The sequence below is a fragment of the Protomyces lactucae-debilis genome, assembly GCF_002105105.1.
Source record: "Protomyces lactucae-debilis strain 12-1054 chromosome Unknown BCR37scaffold_16, whole genome shotgun sequence".
In the NCBI taxonomy this organism is placed as follows: domain Eukaryota; kingdom Fungi; phylum Ascomycota; class Taphrinomycetes; order Taphrinales; family Protomycetaceae; genus Protomyces; species Protomyces lactucae-debilis.
The window spans coordinates 82,901-100,343 of record NW_024468008.1 but is presented as its reverse complement, the minus strand read 5'-3'; the positions used below and the strand labels follow the sequence as shown (position 1 = coordinate 100,343).

The window sequence follows — 17,443 nt, the reverse complement described above, 5'->3', positions numbered from 1 at the left end:
GTATTGCTACGAGAATTCTTAGACTTGAGCTTCGCTACAATAAAGATGGTAAGATATCTTTCTTACAATCACGCTACTGCCGGAAGATGTTGCGCATTAGGTGGAGATTTTGATTTCACCTGTATGGTGACAGCTTGGGGGTGCTAGTCCTAGCAAAGGACTCTCGAGCTCGCTATGATGCGAGGACCAAGGATACAACAACAAGTGGCACTACGTTCGACAAATTGTGCGCAAAGGATAGTTCATGTCGAGCTACTTAGCAAAGGTGATAATCTGGCGAACGTCACCACCAAGGTTCGGAGACGAGACAAGCTAGAGTTTTTCATGCTTGACTTGAGGTGCTGTCCACTCGAGATTCACGTTAGGAGACGCTGCAACAAGGTAGAGAGCATGTGTGTTGGCAGCAGTGACGTGGGTCCGGAGTGCATCTCCTGAAACAAGTATATGAAAATGAGGATGATGAGCACTGAGAACTGACTCCTAGAAGCTGCCTGTATCAGTGTCAAAAGTCTGCAGCGTTGTCCTTTAGGGACTAGTCACTTTTCGCTCAATGAGGCTGCGATGTTAGCCTCTGACAATGACGAAGGGACCTATACTAGCGAAGTGTTCTGCCGAATATGAGCACGATCGAATGGAAGCATGCACCAGGTCCATTCACTACATTGTGCAAAGCATTCGGTGACCCGCTCTGGAACTTGTAAGGATCTAGGTGATGAGGGACGAAGATGGCTTGCGCTGAGGACAGGACTTTGACAAGGACTAAGGGTAGATAATGAATTGTAAACTAAAGAGCAGAAGACAGCAGAAGGCTGTCGTTTCATGTCCATCAGGCTCATGCGAGAGAGCGGATTGCAAGAGGAGCGAGATGACGAGAGCAGAGCGAGAGTACGAGAGCTCTGCATGAAACCAGGTTGGATGACGTGTGAGCAGCGTAGCTGATAGGTCGCGATGTGAGCAGCGTAGCTGATAGGTGGAGATGAGATGTTCGTCGTGAGAGTACGAGCGAGAACAAAGAGAACAAAGAAACAGGGAACTGCCAGCGAGACCAAATCAGGCAGTGTAACAGCTGCGGGCTAAGGTGATCAGATCTGCGTGGTCATTACACCGCTTCAATAAAAATATGGAGAAAAGGGTCGATACAGGGCTGTAGCTATTATTGCCTTCTGTTTAAGTAAGTTACTCTGTCAGCTTGTGCAACCTAAGGATCAGCCAATCACATGACGCTGGAGAAGACCGGAAAGAAGCTTTGCGAAACGGATGTTAGCAGCACGTCCGAGAATGCTTATACATGCGAGTCAACCAAGATTCTCAATATTGAGGAAACCGCACAAATTGACTGCTCGTTTAAGCTCGCAGCCACACAAACTGCTCTCTTCGTTTAAGTTGTGGCCTGGCGTGACTCGATCGTAAAGGGCATCATTTCGTGAGATTCATAAGTCCTTTGCGATCAAGTACTGTATTCATAAAAACACTGCTTTGCACTTGCCATCACTTTTCAAACTTCTCTAAGCGCCTGAGATATACATTTCCTACCAGCTTTGGACACTCTGAGCATTTTAGGACTGTCTCAAGAATGGTGTAGCGCACCTAGATGTTGCTATCCTCTCCTTTACACACCAACTTATCCGCTATGCGAACACGCTTTGCAAACGTACATCCCTGCAGCCGAGAGTCATCCTACGCAGCTTCCCGTTCTAGCAAAATTAGCCAAATACGAACAAGTCCGGGGGGTAAAGAACTAATTTTGCCACTCGAGCGACAAGCAAACAGTGTGTTGGCCAATAAAATTGGGCTCTTAGATGAACAAATTCAAACCTGACGGTGGAGACTCACTGAAGACCAATCATGATGCGACCGAAATATAATGAGCCAATCCACGCTGTGCACCCCGTTCGAAAGAAAAACAAGCAAAACATGGCACGTCAAACCGATGCCGTGTCCTGTTTACGCAGACATCACAACCAAATGAAGGCCATGCGAGTTGGAAGCCTGTTCTCCCATTGCATTGGCTTCAAGGTCATCTGTAAGTTTTTGTTTTGCATGCTTGTATGCATTGCTTTTGGCACTCTATCTTTGGAAATCGGGCAGCGTTATGCAACTTCGTCCACGGTATCGACACCATTTGCAACAAAACCACAGTTGCCCTCCCATCAAGTGCTTCCGTCCAATTTCCGGGAGATTTCCCTGAAAGAAGCGGTGAAGGTCCTACCTCCTGATGCATTGAATGCCATTGTTCAAGCTTTCGAACCAGCCAACCACTCTTCGTTCTCACCGATACGAGCATTCAACCACAGCAACGATGTTCAATTGCCTGTACTGCAAAAGCGAAATTTCAGAATTCCTGCCCTTGAGTGTCCGGAAGAAGTCCCGCCATTGCGAGTCAGGCTTGCGGAGTGCGGTGGTCATAGACCGCAAGATTACCTGTTACGGTGCATTGGACAAAATGGAGAGAGGGTGATTATTTTTTCATGCGAAGCTCACGAAATATGCACATACAACTACGATCCGGAAATGGAACATAATCCGGTCGTGTGAAAATCCCGGGGGGAAAATCCCGGGGCCCGGTACAATTTCTCGAGATAGCCGGGATTTTCATTCGAGCTAGCCTGGATTTTCAGCGGCAAAATCCCGGCAGCCAATCATCGTCGAGAGCCCATTTCAGATCCCGGGCCCCGGGATATTCATCGAGGTAAAATCCCGGGCCCCGGGTTTTTGCCCCAAAAGAAAAAAAAAAGGCGATTGTTTCTGTGCGGCCAAGGCTAGTCTGACGCGACTTCCATAAAAGTGAGGCACCTCCTTGCTTCATACCTCCTGCATGGTCTAATGACAGCTCGATGAGAAGTCTAGCATCCATAAGAGCATGCTCTGCTACCACCAGCTGTGTATACTACGACTTCTCAATCCATTGCTTCCTCTTTTGACTTCCACCCTGCTAGTATGACAGCAGAAGAGCTCCAAATCTCTGAACCTTCGGATGACGAACATGAAAGTCCATTACACGACTATCTGGAAGTGACAGAAATCCCAAAGAATGCCAACGGCGCGGAGACTATAAATTTCAACTTGATCCTCTCGTCGTCAGCCAGTCGAAAGATTGGAACAAGATGGTGTGGTCTTGGCTCTCAACGGGAAGCAAGTCGCATGGGGACATGTCCGTACAGACACTTAGATGCCAAGGTCTGTTGATATGCTCTAATCCACTGTGCGCAGTACCACAACGGGTTATCGCGCGGTCGAGGACGACGAAATTTGAGGCGCAAGTGTCCAAAGCGTGTGGCAAATGCCAGAGTTCTATGAACCACATACAATGTGCTGCTAGGCGGCGTCAATCGTTCCGTTTTGATGGTCAGCAGAAAGTCCTCGTCGAGCTTGAAGGCAGGCATTCTCATGCAGTGCCTCCGAATACTGTGATGAAAGAGGATGAGAAGGCCCAACTCCTAGCTATGTTGCAAGCCAACCCAGGCAAATCGGCCACGCAGCTGAAGTTCAACGCCGGCACTTGCCCCGAGTCAGGCAAGACCTTGAGCGCCCTCAGTATACACCCGGGCTTGGGCAATAGGAACGTCCTACGGTATCAAGCACGCAAATTGGATCCAGGCGGCATGTTTGGAGGGTCACATGGTGGCAATTCGTTTCTCAGAGAGCTGGTCAATTTGACAGAAGCATTTCCCGCTACTTTTGTGGAGGGTTCCTGCTTCTTCCGACCGACTAGATGCGTTGTTATTCAAAGTCCCGGTATGAGCATTTTCATCTTCTGACAAGATATCTAACCATTTCACAGATATGAAGGAGGCAGTTTTTGCTGGCTGTTCTATTGAGAACAATCAGGGCGGATACATTTCTGACGCAGCTCACGGCTTCTTTCGCGATGCTCTTTTGATGGTCACTTGCGCCTTTGTTCCCATCATGTAGCGATGGACACCGGTCGTACTTAGCTGGATGCAAGATCAAACCGCAGCTTGCTATGCCATGCATTTTCGTCAGCTATTTCTCAGCATTGAGGCCAAGATGCCCATGTGCGACTTCAGTCGGTTCGCAAATGTCGTGGACTTCAGTGATTCTCAGAGATGTGGCTTTCTCGATGCGTTCGCTCAACACATGTATAACAGGCAACGCAGTCCAGAATATCCTGGGGTCAGACAGGAATTGGCTCATTGGCGTTCTCAAGGGGAATCCATATTGAAGGGCTGCTCGTTTCACTGGCAGAAGGGCATCACAAAGGAGGCTGGAAAGCTGCCATTAGACTCGCGTGCCGCGTTCCAAAGCTTGGTACGTCAATTGGGAACTTGCTCCAGCAACGAGGATTTCCAGACGATTAAATGTGCTCTTGAAAGCCAGTTTCCAACCTCCAAGCATTACATCAGCTGGTGGACGAAACCCTCAACAGCTGGCATGATATTCGAGTCTCAAAAGTCGCCAGAAAGCGCATATCAGCACCAAACCTTGCCCGAAACGAGTAATGGAGTGGAATCAATGCATGCACGCATATACCATGCTGCTGGCATTACCTCTTCTGACAAGAAAATGGATACTATAAAAGGCCTAGAAGCTCTGGCGTTGTACGCCAATATGGTCGCTAAGGAGCGCCAAAACTGGTTGCAACCACATGGCACATGCCGACAGCCGCTACAGCACTGAGTTGGTGCTTGACTTGCGTGGTCTGTCTGCCTCTTCTTCGCATACTGACTGCTCGTCGGTCGGTACTGCAAGTCGTGAGTCTACAATCCAGCGACATGACGCCAAGAAACTGCAAGTCGCTATACGTGATGACGCCCATCAACCTATGCAACGGTAATCTACTGACAATAGGAATCGAGGTACAATAAGCGCCTGTCAGAGGCTGAGCAGCAAGAGACGGACGGCGAGAGTGACATGCAGCCCCAGCAAGCACGATGCAAAGCACAAAACACTGCGCCACGCCACAAGCAAGACGATGACACGCAGGCATAACAAGCATGTCGCGAGGCACAAAACACAGCGTCAACCGAGAAACAAGACGTCGACAGCGATTTGCTACTTTCACAACCAGGTCACACGAGTCACTTCTTCTGCTATCACTTTTATTGCAATATACAAACTGCTACAGGTCAAACACAACCGACCAACGTCGACAAAGGTTCAGTTGCTTCAGGCTGCTGTGAATGCCCTTGCCGGCGAGGTGAAACAAGCATGATCGCGTTGCAAGCGTGTAAGATTCTTCGCACAACAGTTGGAGGGAAGGCCCATTAAGTCTTCCTTGCTCTCGAGCTATTCCTGATTAATTCAGAGCCCCGTTTCGCCACCTGCAGCCCACTACGTGCTCGTCACCTGCAAAAGCCCCTTGCCACTCGATCACCCTACGGGAAATTTCCTCGGCTGGTTAGTCGATGATCAACGGAAGACTGACGTGGTGGCATACGCGGTGATGGACTCGTAGTAAACTGATGATCGACGAGTGACAACCGGCGATCGCTGGTGACGAATTTGCAGCGAGCTGCAGGTGGCGAGTCAGGGTTTTGCATGGATTAGGGATAGCTCTAGAACAAGGAAAGCTTATTACGTCTACCTTACAACTGTCGTGAAAGGTGCCTTGCACGCTTGCTACGGTCCCGCGCTGGTTCCACCTCGCTGGCGGTGAAGGCGCGGAGTTTCCTATTATTCGCTGCAGCCTGGAGAAGCTGAGCTTTCGCTGTCATCGGCCGGTCGCGTTTGCCCTGTAGTAGTCAGTATGAATCAAGACCAGCGAAGAATGAGTGTACCGTACGACGTGGTCGTGGAGCTTCTGCATCGCTGTCACCGTCTTTGTCATGGCGTGACGCGATGTTCCGTGTAGTCCGCGGTCCTTGACGTGCCTGTATGTCCTCGTCTTCCTCACGGCCTGGCGCAATGTGTCGTAAGGTGCGTGGTCCTTGACGTGTCTGCAAGTCATTCTCGTCGTCAGTCTCTTGATGCTCAGCCTCTGCCTGTGCCAAACGCTTGTTGTGCCTCGATTGCTGTTGTCAGTAGGGGACGATGCGTAGATTGTTGGACGTCGTCACGTACGGCGACTTGCAAGTTCTTGGCGCCATGCTGAAAGATGACCATGGAGATCCAATTCGCTTGTGCCCTAGCGGGTGACGAGGAGTCCCGTTGAAGATGACGGACTGACTTCCTCGGCTCGGCATGGTCGCGTTGTTTCCCTCTGACAGGATTGCCTCGCTGATCTATGCAGGGCAGCATTGATCTGACTTTGCTAGGCAGACATACTTGAGAGACAGAATCAAGGTAAATACTGCAGAGATACGCGTCTAGAGTGGAGCACTTGCGTGTCCAGCGACTATGAAGCGTCCTGTAGTCTATAGCTAACTGAGAGAGATGAAGAGTAGCAAAAGTTTCAAATCCTAAAGTCATCTTCACAACAGTACATCGCACCAGCATGGAATCTTCTGGATTTTTGAAGTCTTGGGAACAGGACAATCTCGAAAGATAGTAGAGGGCTACTGCATTCAACCCGATGATGCCATATGCAGGTGACCATGCCATGCAGATCGAGGAATCATGTGCTTTGGTACACGCTGTAGATAGGATTGCTTCCATTTCAATTGTTGCGCATGGGCTGAACAAAGACCAGCAGCTGTGTCTACATGAATGTAGTATCTGTATGCTTGGCTATAGTGCAGGCAATAGTAATCACCAGCGCCAGCCTTTTGTCTTCCGTCGAGCGCCGGTTCTTGACCAGCGTCTGGAAGTGGGTTTCCGGCTTGCTCCAGTATTCACCAGCATAGCCGATCTATCACATACATGTCATTTGTGAGTCCAGTAGTGTGCACCTGTCCTCACCAGCGATTTCTTGAAGGGTAATCGCCAGTGTGCCACGCATCAATTGAGTCTTATTTGTCACCAACGACATAGCCAACCGTTTAGAGCCCATGTGTCTCACCGCCTCAGTATTTCATATTTCATCGCATTATCAGCCGCGAAAGGCTTTTCTTTAGACTGCCACCGATGTGTTGTCCATGCAGCAGTGAACATGTGATTCTCGGCGACTGTCACAGAAATTTGCATAATAGCTGCAACATCCATGCGCGGCGACGCACTTTTGTCGCGTATGTAGCCATTCGCAAAGGGCGAGGCTACATCGGGCTTCATGATGAAGGGATGAATACTGGCAAGCGGTCCCGCCGATCAAAGTAGAGGAGATATGCTTCGTCCCGTCACGTGCATCAAGGCATTGTGCAAACGATTTGGGACGCCGGAAATCTATCCGGCTTGCATCGCCCCTTGCAATTGACTCCCTAGACAAGCGGGAAGTTTGGCGTTGACAGGTTCAAGTCTTGAACTCAAAACAGCAGATGTTCTTCTCGCGAGGTGGCGCTCTTCTCCCGCAGCGCAAACGCGTCAATGACGTCTGCAAGCTTATAATTTGCATGCTCATGCCGGGGTACTTGACGTGCATTGCTTGGAATCTGCAGCAGAGGGATCAGCAACTTTTTACTGGGTCCTTGACGGCGCAAACCTCGTTACAAGGCGCAGTCGCAGCTAGAAAAGGAGTCGGGTTCTGACGTTCAAAAAATCACTGTCGAAGCAGCGATGGCCGAGTTTCCAACTGAGGCATATGATTCAATCATGGACGTTTGACAACGAATCAACCAGTCTCCAGTGTCGTCAATTCGTGACCGGACTCACAGTAGGAATTCAAACTTGTCAGTGTTACAGAAACGAGAGACTCGTGTGCCGTAAATACGTTGTCCTGAAGGCACTGTATTCGTCGGAGCTTGGTGTACTCCAGAGGACGATGGACAGCAAGTTCCACCAGATCCGACAGAGTATCATTTTCAGTGTAATGATAATATCGAACAGGATGTTGAGCTGTGGTCAAATTGCAATGAAGATGAGGTTGGTATCAATGTGCCGGCTCTCGACGGGCAGGAGCATACGGTATTGTGTAAGAAAGATGACGGAGAGGTCACCCATGTCGGCAACGACAGATGTATGACACCGCATATGTGCTGAAGGCCGTGAGATTTTCAAATTCGCCAAAATTCACCGTTTCGGAGTCATCTGGCTTTTATCTTTGCTATTCTACAAGTTGATTGATCTATGGTTTGCTAAGGACAGTGTAACGCAAGTATATGTCAGTGGCGGACATAGTGCTTTCACAACTTCGATACTTATGGAAGCATGGCTCATGTGCATAGTCACATCCCCAGGAGGCGAATGGCCGGAGAGACCAACAAACAACAAACGCGTTGAATTGTACCTAAGGCTCATTCAATGCGTATCCAATGAGATGGAGAGTGAGAGAACATTTTGCAGTTCTGCAACCGTGCCGTTCATGCAGTATTGTGCCTTGCAGCGACGCCGCCTGCGACGGTCAAGGAAGCTTGCATAGACAGCTACGTTGTTTAAGGGCGCCCACGGCCTTTTATCACCCCTTGGTGGCCCGCAAGGGTCGAGGCTACATCGGTTGGTCGTCCCTGAAACTCTTCGCTTGAATCCTCATGACGCTGGCCCGCTTCTCTCTCCCTTAAGATGCTAACCAGGGGTCATAAAGTTGAGGAACCAATCCTTGCAGGCCGTCCTCCGGACCATGAGCACAAATTGAGCACAAACAAAAGTGGCCTCACGCCAGCCTATCAGATACAATCTCTGCATGTGCAAATGAATTGGGCAGTCACTCCGGTACATTCCCAGCAGACGAAAATGCGATTGCCCCTCGAAACGCGAAGCAAGCAGAAGTTGGCACGCTGGCCAATTCGCTTTTGTCCAAGTCTAAGACTCAGCACAGCAGATGTTCTTCTGTCGAAATGGCACTCTTTGCTGGCAACGTAAATGGATCAACGACGTCTGCAAGCTTTTGCTTTGCATGTTGATGCTGGCATGTTTGACGTTCAGTGTTTTCAACCTGCAGCAGCTGAAACAGCGATTCGCTGCTTCATCCATGACGGCACCAATCTCTGGATCCAAGTTGCAGTCGCAGTCGCAGCTGGAGAGGGAGTCGGCTTCTGAGTTTCAAGAAATTACTTTCGAAGCAGCGAAGGCCGAGTTTCCAACTGAGGCATGGGATTCAATCATGGAAGTTCATCATCTTATCAACCTGTCTTCATCGGCATCGGTTCGTTACGGGAATCACGGTAGCAACTTCGGCTTGCCAGTGTTACGAAAACGACAACCTTATGTGCCGGACATAGAATGTCCTGAACCTGACGATGTCTTCGGTGGTGCTTGGTGCGCTGAACCTGCAATTGATGCATATGGCGACGAGCGACACATAGATCCAACACAGTATTTTATTCGATGTGGGGATGAGATCGAGGATGAGTTTGTCCGATATTGCGAGGATACTGAAGTCTGCGTCAATGTAGAAGCCACGGTCGAGGGTGACCATGACACAGTAGTGTGCGTGCAAGACGATGGAGAGGTCACTGATGTCGGCAATGACAAAGATATGACAATCTACAAACAGAAGACCCACACGATGATGGGGAAATATCAGTTTGAAGGCACACGCAAAAATGATGCTTCTTTCATCTTCAAAGGACATGGACAACGACATCGATACAGGGCCGTAGCTCTTACCGCTTTCTTTTTGAGTAAGTTGCACCATCACTCGCGTTTCTCATACTAACCCATCAGCCTATCACGAGCCTTTTGAACAAAGCCAGCATCGTTGGCTAGTGCAGCCCAAAATTCAGCCAGTCGCATGCGCGCTCGAGAGAACAGGCGAGAAGCTTTGCAAGACGGATATAAGCAGCACATCCAAGAATCCTTACATATGCGAGTCCACCAAGTTTCACAATGTTGAGGAAACCACACCAAATCACTGCTCGTTTGAGCTTGCAGCTACACAGATTGCTCTCTTCGTCTACGTTGTCGTCTGGCGCGACTCGATCGTAAAAAGCATCGTTTTATAAGATTCATGCGTCCTTTGCGATCTGCAGCTGATCAAGTGCTGTAGTCATAAAAAATACTGCTTCGCTCTTGCCATTGCTTTGCCAACATCTTTGCGCGCCTGAAACATACATTTCCTGACCGTGTTATGCACACTGACGAGACCGCGAGATGCTCTTTGCCTGTCACTCAAGCGTGAGGGCGTTGTCATTCCTAGAAACAGACCCACTTGATCATTGGCCAACCCTTTGAACAAAAGCAATCAAGTGAATGCGCGGAGATAAGTGGTACAGGCGATAAATCAAGTGCACCACAGTGTTTTTGTGGGAACGCGCGGTATAATCATAGCGTGAATGAGCGGGAAAAAGTCCGATGTGGAGATGAGCGGGACTTGGTCGTGAACGGCATAACCCTGTGAGCGTGACTGATCGTGAATATCAGGCAATGCGCGTGAAAAGGTGTTAGCGTGTGGGACTAGTAAGGAAGTCGCCGCAGTGGATTCCTCACTTTGAGATCAGGCGATGAGGATCTACCATGGCTTGGCTCTTCACACGGTTAAGGAAGATCAGGAATAGTGTGCAGCAAGGCATTGATACTTGTAGTGCTTGTGATGTTATAGCGGCCGTCGTGCTAGTGCAGGATGTGAATGATGGTAGCAATGGACATCGAGCTGATTTTGAGTGAGAGACACAACAGACGACTCATTGGGGGGCGCAAGAGCAAGGGTAGATTCAGAGTCAGAGATTGAGGTGGGCGTCAAAGGACGAGACTGAATTGAGGGGCAAGCCATCAAATCACAGTTGCCAGCGCAAGGAAATACCTCAGTGAGGAGGCAAAAGGCGCTTGCTTGACTGCTGATGAGTATGCAGAGCGTGTCAGTACAAGTAGAGAAAGCTTGCGCAGGATGAGAGAAGGCATGACAAGAGCCAGGAGAGTGCATCCATGTAGGCAGACAGCTTGACGAGAGAAAGCGCTTCCAGCAGAGACGCACTTGATCAGCAGCTGGCTGTAAGAATCAGCGAGGCGATTGTGCCAATACGATACTTGTAGCTATGTGCAGCCTGGTAAGGGCGGTGTTGACTGTGTGTGCTGAGGGTTGGGTTGGAAGTAGCGGAATCAGAGTTCAAGCACCAGTGTAACGAACACGCAGCCTTAAACCTCGCATCCGACTTTCCCGCACCACATGCTCTAGCAACTCATCGCGGCCCTTCTACCTTCCGCCCTTCAACGACGCTTATCACCGCAGCACGTTGCCTATCGTCCCGCGCCTAGCTTCCTCGCTTCCGGCAACGCTCTGTCACGTTGTCCTTACTCGCTCTCTTACTCGTCGACGACGTCTACCACGTCGTCCCTTGTTCTGTCTCTTCCTTATCTCGCAGCTCGGACATCTCCACTGGGCTCATGCAATCTCGCTTCCCCTCTTCTTTCACTGTTCTCCTGCTGAGAGTCGGCTCCCGTGGGCTCCATCGCAATCATCGCAATCCGCTCTCATGCTGGTACCTGGTAGACATAAGTAGGCAGCCTTCCGCTGTCTTGTTCCTTAGTTTACAATTTCTATTCTTGTCCCCTACATCTCGCCCAAGTCCTGTCTTCAGCACAAGCATTCGTCCTGTCCTGTTCGCCCTTCGTCACAACCAGCATATGCAGCAGCACTAGACTATTAGACGCTTGGCAGAATTCGCTGCTGATAATGACGGCACATCTGCGTACATTCGCAAGGATGCATGCGTCTTGCTCCTCAGATTTGCAACAAGTGAGACGATGCAGGCTCGGCTCGCGTCTACAAGCTCGCAACACGCGAACAGTACACAGTGCCGGGCTTGTGCACTGCCATTGAGCATCAAGGACATGAAGAGCTGATTCTTCTTGCCAGCATCACGAATTCAACCGGGTTCATGCACTTTGCCAATGGTCACAACCAACTGGCTCATACCGTCGGCGGCTACATCGAGTTTGCGCATGGGTTGTGAGATCTGTCTGTCTTTGCTTTGCGTACTGACGGCTTGTTGGTCGGCAACACACGTCGCAAGTCTACATCGCAGCGGTGCGATCATTCTGTTCCTCGCCAAGCTTCGCGCCGTGGTGCAGCAGTCTGTTGTCATGGAGTTCTCAAGCGATACTTCAGACAAGCACTGGTGCTAGTTCTACAGCAGGCTGCGCAATTCACGGAGTCGGGATTCGAGCAGTAGCAAGGGCAATTATTGGGGATCGACGCTGATTGAGTCGAGCTTACCAGTGCTTGCCACACAGCAGATGTCTCATCAGTACGTGTATGGTCATTAGGCATTGTCTACGAGTTGCGATACAGTTTCTCTCTGCTATTTACAAGCCTTGTTCTATGGTCGGCAACCCCAGTAGCGAGTTGGGCCCCAGTATCAACAGACGCCGCCATCTTGGGTCTCTTTTGCCGCGGGTCTAGGCAGTGTGTCAAGGACTCTAGTGTCATCAAGATCCATGAACGTAGAAGGAGACTATGAAATCTGACAAGATTTATCACTAGATGGATGCTGTCGCGCAGAAGATGGACGCCTTGTTGCAGCGAGACATCAGGGAGATGTGTGAAATGGCCACAAAACGTATGCTTGCTCGGCTGCAAGTGAGTGTCGACCTCCAGAGAGGTTTGGACGGAACTATCGAGTAAATCAAAGCGCACTTGATAGTACGCGGCCAACAACGAATCATGGAGCTCGGTTTTGAGGAGACATTCGCTCCAACAGCAACGTTCATGACGGTGCGTATCCTCCTTGCCATTGCTGGTGAGAAGAACTTGAAGATTTGGCACATGGAAGATGTCGCCGCACTCTGCAATGCTGACACCATCCGCGAGGCTGTCCACAGATGGGAGTCCAAATGTGTCGTAATGGGGGCGACGTGGTCAGCAAGCTACGCAAGCCGCTTTGGGGGCTCCACCAATCTGGCCGATAGTGTTACATTGTGCTGATCAAGTTTCTGCTGGAGTTCGGCTGCGAGAGGAGCGAAAGCAAGCAGACTCTTCTTTTCCATTAACATGTTGGAATCGCGATTGCCGTCTATGTTGTTGAAATGCTCATGATGGTCGAGGACGAGGCCGTACCAGATGAATCTAACGCAGCTTTGTCGCAAAAGCTCAATTCTATCGACTTGAGTATTGCTACGAGGATTCTTGGACTTGAGCTTCGCTACAATAAAGATGGTAAGATATCTTTCTTACAATCACGCTACTGCCGGAAGATGTTGCGCATTAGGTGGAGATTTTGATTTCACCTGTATGGTGACAGCTTGGGGGTGCTAGTCCTAGCAAAGGACTCTCGAGCTCGCTATGATGCGAGGACCAAGGATACAACAACAAGTGGCACTACGTTCGACAAATTGTGCGCAAAGGATAGTTCATGTCGAGCTACTTAGCAAAGGTGATAATCTGGCGAACGTCACCACCAAGGTTCGGAGACGAGACAAGCTAGAGTTTTTCATGCTTGACTTGAGGTGCTGTCCACTCGAGATTCACGTTAGGAGGCGCTGTAACAAGGTGGAGTTTGATAGAGCATGTGTGATGGCAGAAGTGGCTTGTGTCAGTGGTGCACCTCCTGAAAGAAGTATATGAAAGAGGATGATGAGCACTGAGGCCTGACTCCTGGAAGCTGCCTGTATCAGTGTCAAAAAGCTGCAGCGTTGTCCTTTAGGGACTAGTCACTTTTCGCTCAACGAGGCTGAGATGTTAGCCTCTGACAATGATGAAGGGACCTATACTAACGAAGTGTTCTGCCGAATATGAGCACGATCAGATGGAAGCATGCACCAGGTCCATTCACTGCATTGTGCAAAGCATTCGATGACCCAATCCGGAACTGTCAGCAGACCAAAATGCGATCGCCCCTCGAAATACGAAGCAAGCAGTGATTGGCACGCAAGTACACCTCTAATCAAGTAACAGGCTCGGCACAGCATATGATCTTCTCCTGTGGATACGGGGGATTGACTCTGGTACTCTCAGCAGACGAAAGCGCGATGGCCCCTGATTTACAAAGCAAACAGAAATCGGCACGCTGTCAAATTAGGCTCTGTTCAACTTTAAGACAACACAGGAAATGATCTTCTCTCATTGTGGCACTCTTCTCCCGCAGCGCAAACGCATCAATGAAGTCCGCAAGCCTTTGTTTTACATGCTCATGCTAGGGTGTTTGATGTCCATTACCTTGAATGTACGGCAGCTGAAACAGCGATTTGCAACTTCATTCATGAGGGCACCGATTTCTGGATCCAAGTCGCATATGCAGCTGGACAGGGATTCGACCTCTGAGTTTCGAGACATTCCTTTTGAAGTAGCGAAGGCGGAGTTTCCAATCGAGGCATGGGAATCAATCATGGAAGTATATCAACGAATCAACCAGTCTTCATCGTCGTCGATTCTTGACAGGAACCACAGTAGCAATCTCGATTTGCCAGCATTACGAAAACGACAGCTGCAGGGACGTGTACCAATCATGAATTGTCCTTGGGGTACTTTTTTCGCTGGCGCCTGGTGCGTTAGTTCTGAGCGAGAACCAGATCCAAGAAAGTATGATTTCATGTGCGATGGAGATCTAGTCTTTCAAGACTCCGGACGATGCTCTGAAGGCGAGATTTGCGTCAATATAGAAGCTCCCGAGGCGGGAGATGATCGCACAGTTGTGTGCGAGAAAGGTTATGATTATGGCGAGGTCACTCATGTCGGCAACGATAAAGATATGACAGTCTACACAAAGCTGAAGCACACTCATTTGATGACGGGAAGTCGTCTGATTGAAGGCGACAGCGAGACAAATGCTTCTTTCTGCTTCAATAAACATGGAGAAAAAGGTCGATACAGGGCTGTAGCTCTTACCGCCTTTTGTTTAAGTAAGTTACTCCATCTGTCACGGTTCTTATACTGATACATCAGCCTATCATAAGCCTTTTGAAGAAAGCCAGCATCGTTGGCTTGTGCAGCCTAGGGTTCAGCCGATCACATGCACGCTGGAGATGACCGGAGAGAAGCTTTGCGAAACGGATGTAAGCAGCACGTCCAAGAATCCTTACACTTGCGAGTCCACCATGTTTCACAATGTTGAGGAGACAGTACAGATCGACTGCTCGCTTAAGCTCGCAGCCACACAGATTGCTCTATTCGTCTACGTTGTCGTCTGGCGCGACTCGATTGTAAAGAGCATCGTTTTGTAAGATTCATGCTTCCTTTGCGATCTGCAGCTGATCAAGTGCTGTAGTTATGAAAACACTGCTTCGCACTTGCCATCGCTTTGCAAACTCTTCCGAGCGCCTGAGATAGAACTATCCATTTCCCACCGGGTTTTGAAACTTTGAGCAGCATAGGACTATCCAAAAAATGGTGTGACGCACCCACATGTTGCCATCCACTACTTCCTACATTACCCTCACCATCTTATTCGCTATGCAAACACGCTCTTGCAAACGTACATTCCTGCAGCCGAGAGTCATCCGACGCAGCTTCTCGTTTTAGCAAAATTAGCCAAATACGAACAAGACCAAGGGGTAAGAACAAATTTTGCCACCCAAGCGACAAACTAACAGGCTATTGGCCAATCAAATTGGGCTCTTCGATGAAGGACAATTGAAACCTGACGATGAACACTTAGTGAAGACCAATCCTGTTGCGACTGAAATATGACGAGCCAATTCGCGCTGTACACCCCGTTCGCAAGAGAAACAAGCAAGAGATGCCACGTCAGACCAATGCCGTGTCCTGTTTGATGCCCGAACATCACAACGAAATGAAGGCCATTCGAATTGGAAGCCTGTTGCCCCAGTGCATCGGCTACAAGGTCATGTGCAAGCTTTTGTTTGGCATGCTGGTATGCATTGCCTTTGGCACTCTGTATTGGGACCTCGGACAGCGTCATACAACATCGTCTATTGTAGCAACACCATTTACACCAGAATCACAGTTGCACTCTCATCAAGTGATTCCCTCCGACTTTCAGGAAATGTCGCTCAAAGAAGCGATGGAGCTTCTACCGCCTGATGCATTGAATGCCGTTGTTCAAGCTTTCGGACCAACTAACCACTCTTCGTTCATTTCGATGCGAGTATTCAACCACAGCAACGATGTTGATTTGCCTGTTCTGCGAAAGCGAAACTATAGAATTCCTCATTTTGAGTGTCCGCAAGAAGTTCCGCCATTACGAGTCAGGTTCGCGCAGTGCGCTGGTGACGCGCCGCGAGTTTACTTGTTACGGTGCATTGGAGAAGACGGAGAGGCGGAAATCAGTTTTTCATGCGAAATTGACGAAAGATGCGTATACAACTTCGACCCGGACATGGAATTTAATAAGGGGATCGCATGTCTGTCTGACTCCGGCGAGGTGGAAGACGGGAGAAAAGATGAAGATATGACCGCAAAGCAGTCCACTACGCAATTCATGAAGCACCAGCAACGTGTCGAGGGATCAAGTACGAAAAGTGTGAGTCTAAGGACAAAAAGCAGGAAATCATCAACTCCGAGGCGTACACGACATGCAGTCTTGACAGCTTTCCTTATGAGTAAGTGATCATGCATGTGATCAACCCGTCACTTTGTTTCGTGTAGCTAACGAAGCAGCCTATCACGAACCTGTCGAAGACTCCCAGCAGCCTTGGCTTGTGCTGCCTGGAGTGCAGCCTATCACATGCAAACTCGAGGAGACTGGCGAAAAGCTTTGCGAAACAGATTTGAGCAGCACATCCAAGGATAAGTTTCATTGTACGTCCACCAAGTTGCACGACATCGAGCCAAATTCGTTGATTGGCTGCACTTTTGAACTTGCAGCCACTCAGATTGCCATCTTTGTCTCCGTCCTTGTTTGGCGTGACCCAGTTTCGAAGACATTGTTAGGATGATGATAGCAACTCTGGCCAAGTCTGGCGCCTTATCAGGGTTGTCACGAGAGTCCAAGAAGCCCAACAGCTAGTAGCTTTAGTAGCTGAGCAAGTAAGCCATGCAATTGACGAGCTGTCCACCTGTGCATAAGTATGGGCCTTGGTGGTTGTGAACTTGCGACATTGCCATGCCATCTCCTTGTGCGCAGATTACGGCAACCTCGACCAGACTTCACTGGTACTCGACCAGACTTCACTAGTACTCGACCAGACTTCACTGGTATCGTAAAAGACTGCTCAGTGCTTTGGAACCACATTGCTCTCTAACATCCTGGACAGAACAGCTTTCCTCTCGCTGACAAGTCTGGCATAAACAAGCTTGAGTGATCTCACCTGATCGACGAGATGCAGCCTAGCACTGGCCTTTGATTCCGTGAACGTCAAGGATGTCCTCAATCATCTTCTCCGAGTACTGTCTAGGGAGAATTTCTCTCATTGTGTATCTCTGGACCAAGATGCTCAAGAGGGACCTGATCCATAAGCAAGCAACACTTTGCCAATAGCTCTCGCGAGACCACCTTGACACCTCTATCGATACCCAACACCAGAGATGGCATCGTGATGACTCAGTGCAGCCTGTAGAGCGGGCCAAACTACACTCCTCGCTGCTGGAGACTACTATTTTGGCTTGGCTGGCGGTAGTTGACCGTATGTATCGACGATATCCAGTTGCAGGCTGGTCGATGCTCGAATGCCTCAGACAGAC

At 49.4% G+C, this 17,443-nt stretch overlaps 8 protein-coding genes across 8 annotated transcripts; 5 read left to right on the top strand and 3 right to left on the bottom strand.

Annotated features, from left to right (window-relative positions):
- Positions 1–2,979: 2,979 nt before the first annotated feature.
- On the top strand, positions 2,980–3,948 carry BCR37DRAFT_99819 (uncharacterized protein). The gene is made up of 2 exons (XM_040872569.1): positions 2,980–3,735; positions 3,782–3,948. Exons 1-2 carry the CDS (start codon positions 3,105–3,107, stop codon positions 3,910–3,912), a joined length of 762 nt encoding a protein of 253 aa, XP_040723609.1. The 5' UTR covers positions 2,980–3,104; the 3' UTR covers positions 3,913–3,948.
- Positions 3,850–4,786, top strand: BCR37DRAFT_99839 (uncharacterized protein). The gene has a single exon (XM_040872570.1). The coding sequence runs from the start codon at positions 3,940–3,942 to the stop codon at positions 4,636–4,638; it is 699 nt and encodes a 232-aa protein (XP_040723608.1). The 5' UTR covers positions 3,850–3,939; the 3' UTR covers positions 4,639–4,786.
- Positions 4,787–5,546: 760 nt separating this feature from the next.
- Positions 5,547–6,339, bottom strand: BCR37DRAFT_399991 (uncharacterized protein; the record flags this gene model as incomplete). Its single annotated transcript, XM_040871792.1, has 3 exons — positions 6,022–6,339; positions 5,739–5,972; positions 5,547–5,693 (listed from the first exon to the last, which is right to left on the bottom strand). Exons 1-3 carry the CDS (start codon positions 6,196–6,198, stop codon positions 5,547–5,549), a joined length of 558 nt encoding a protein of 185 aa, XP_040723607.1. The 5' UTR covers positions 6,199–6,339.
- Positions 6,340–8,618: 2,279 nt separating this feature from the next.
- On the bottom strand, positions 8,619–9,782 carry BCR37DRAFT_381848 (uncharacterized protein). Its single transcript, XM_040869771.1, has 2 exons — positions 9,595–9,782; positions 8,619–9,551 (listed from the first exon to the last, which is right to left on the bottom strand). The coding sequence occupies exons 1-2, from the start codon at positions 9,624–9,626 to the stop codon at positions 9,116–9,118; spliced, it is 468 nt and encodes a 155-aa protein (XP_040723606.1). The 5' UTR covers positions 9,627–9,782; the 3' UTR covers positions 8,619–9,115.
- Positions 9,783–11,483: 1,701 nt separating this feature from the next.
- On the top strand, positions 11,484–12,053 carry BCR37DRAFT_381843 (uncharacterized protein). Its single transcript, XM_040869770.1, has one exon. The coding sequence runs from the start codon at positions 11,758–11,760 to the stop codon at positions 11,989–11,991; it is 234 nt and encodes a 77-aa protein (XP_040723605.1). The 5' UTR covers positions 11,484–11,757; the 3' UTR covers positions 11,992–12,053.
- A 2,281-nt stretch (positions 12,054–14,334) lies between these two features.
- Positions 14,335–14,657, bottom strand: BCR37DRAFT_381839 (uncharacterized protein; the record flags this gene model as incomplete). Its single annotated transcript, XM_040869769.1, has 1 exon — positions 14,335–14,657. One exon carries the CDS (start codon positions 14,652–14,654, stop codon positions 14,409–14,411), a length of 246 nt encoding a protein of 81 aa, XP_040723604.1. The 3' UTR covers positions 14,335–14,408.
- An 89-nt stretch (positions 14,658–14,746) lies between these two features.
- On the top strand, positions 14,747–15,045 carry BCR37DRAFT_381838 (uncharacterized protein). The gene has a single exon (XM_040869768.1). The coding sequence runs from the start codon at positions 14,827–14,829 to the stop codon at positions 15,022–15,024; it is 198 nt and encodes a 65-aa protein (XP_040723603.1). The 5' UTR covers positions 14,747–14,826; the 3' UTR covers positions 15,025–15,045.
- A 442-nt stretch (positions 15,046–15,487) lies between these two features.
- BCR37DRAFT_381837 (uncharacterized protein) lies at positions 15,488–16,057 on the top strand. The gene has a single exon (XM_040869767.1). The coding sequence runs from the start codon at positions 15,677–15,679 to the stop codon at positions 15,842–15,844; it is 168 nt and encodes a 55-aa protein (XP_040723602.1). The 5' UTR covers positions 15,488–15,676; the 3' UTR covers positions 15,845–16,057.
- The last annotated feature ends 1,386 nt before the right edge of the window (positions 16,058–17,443 follow it).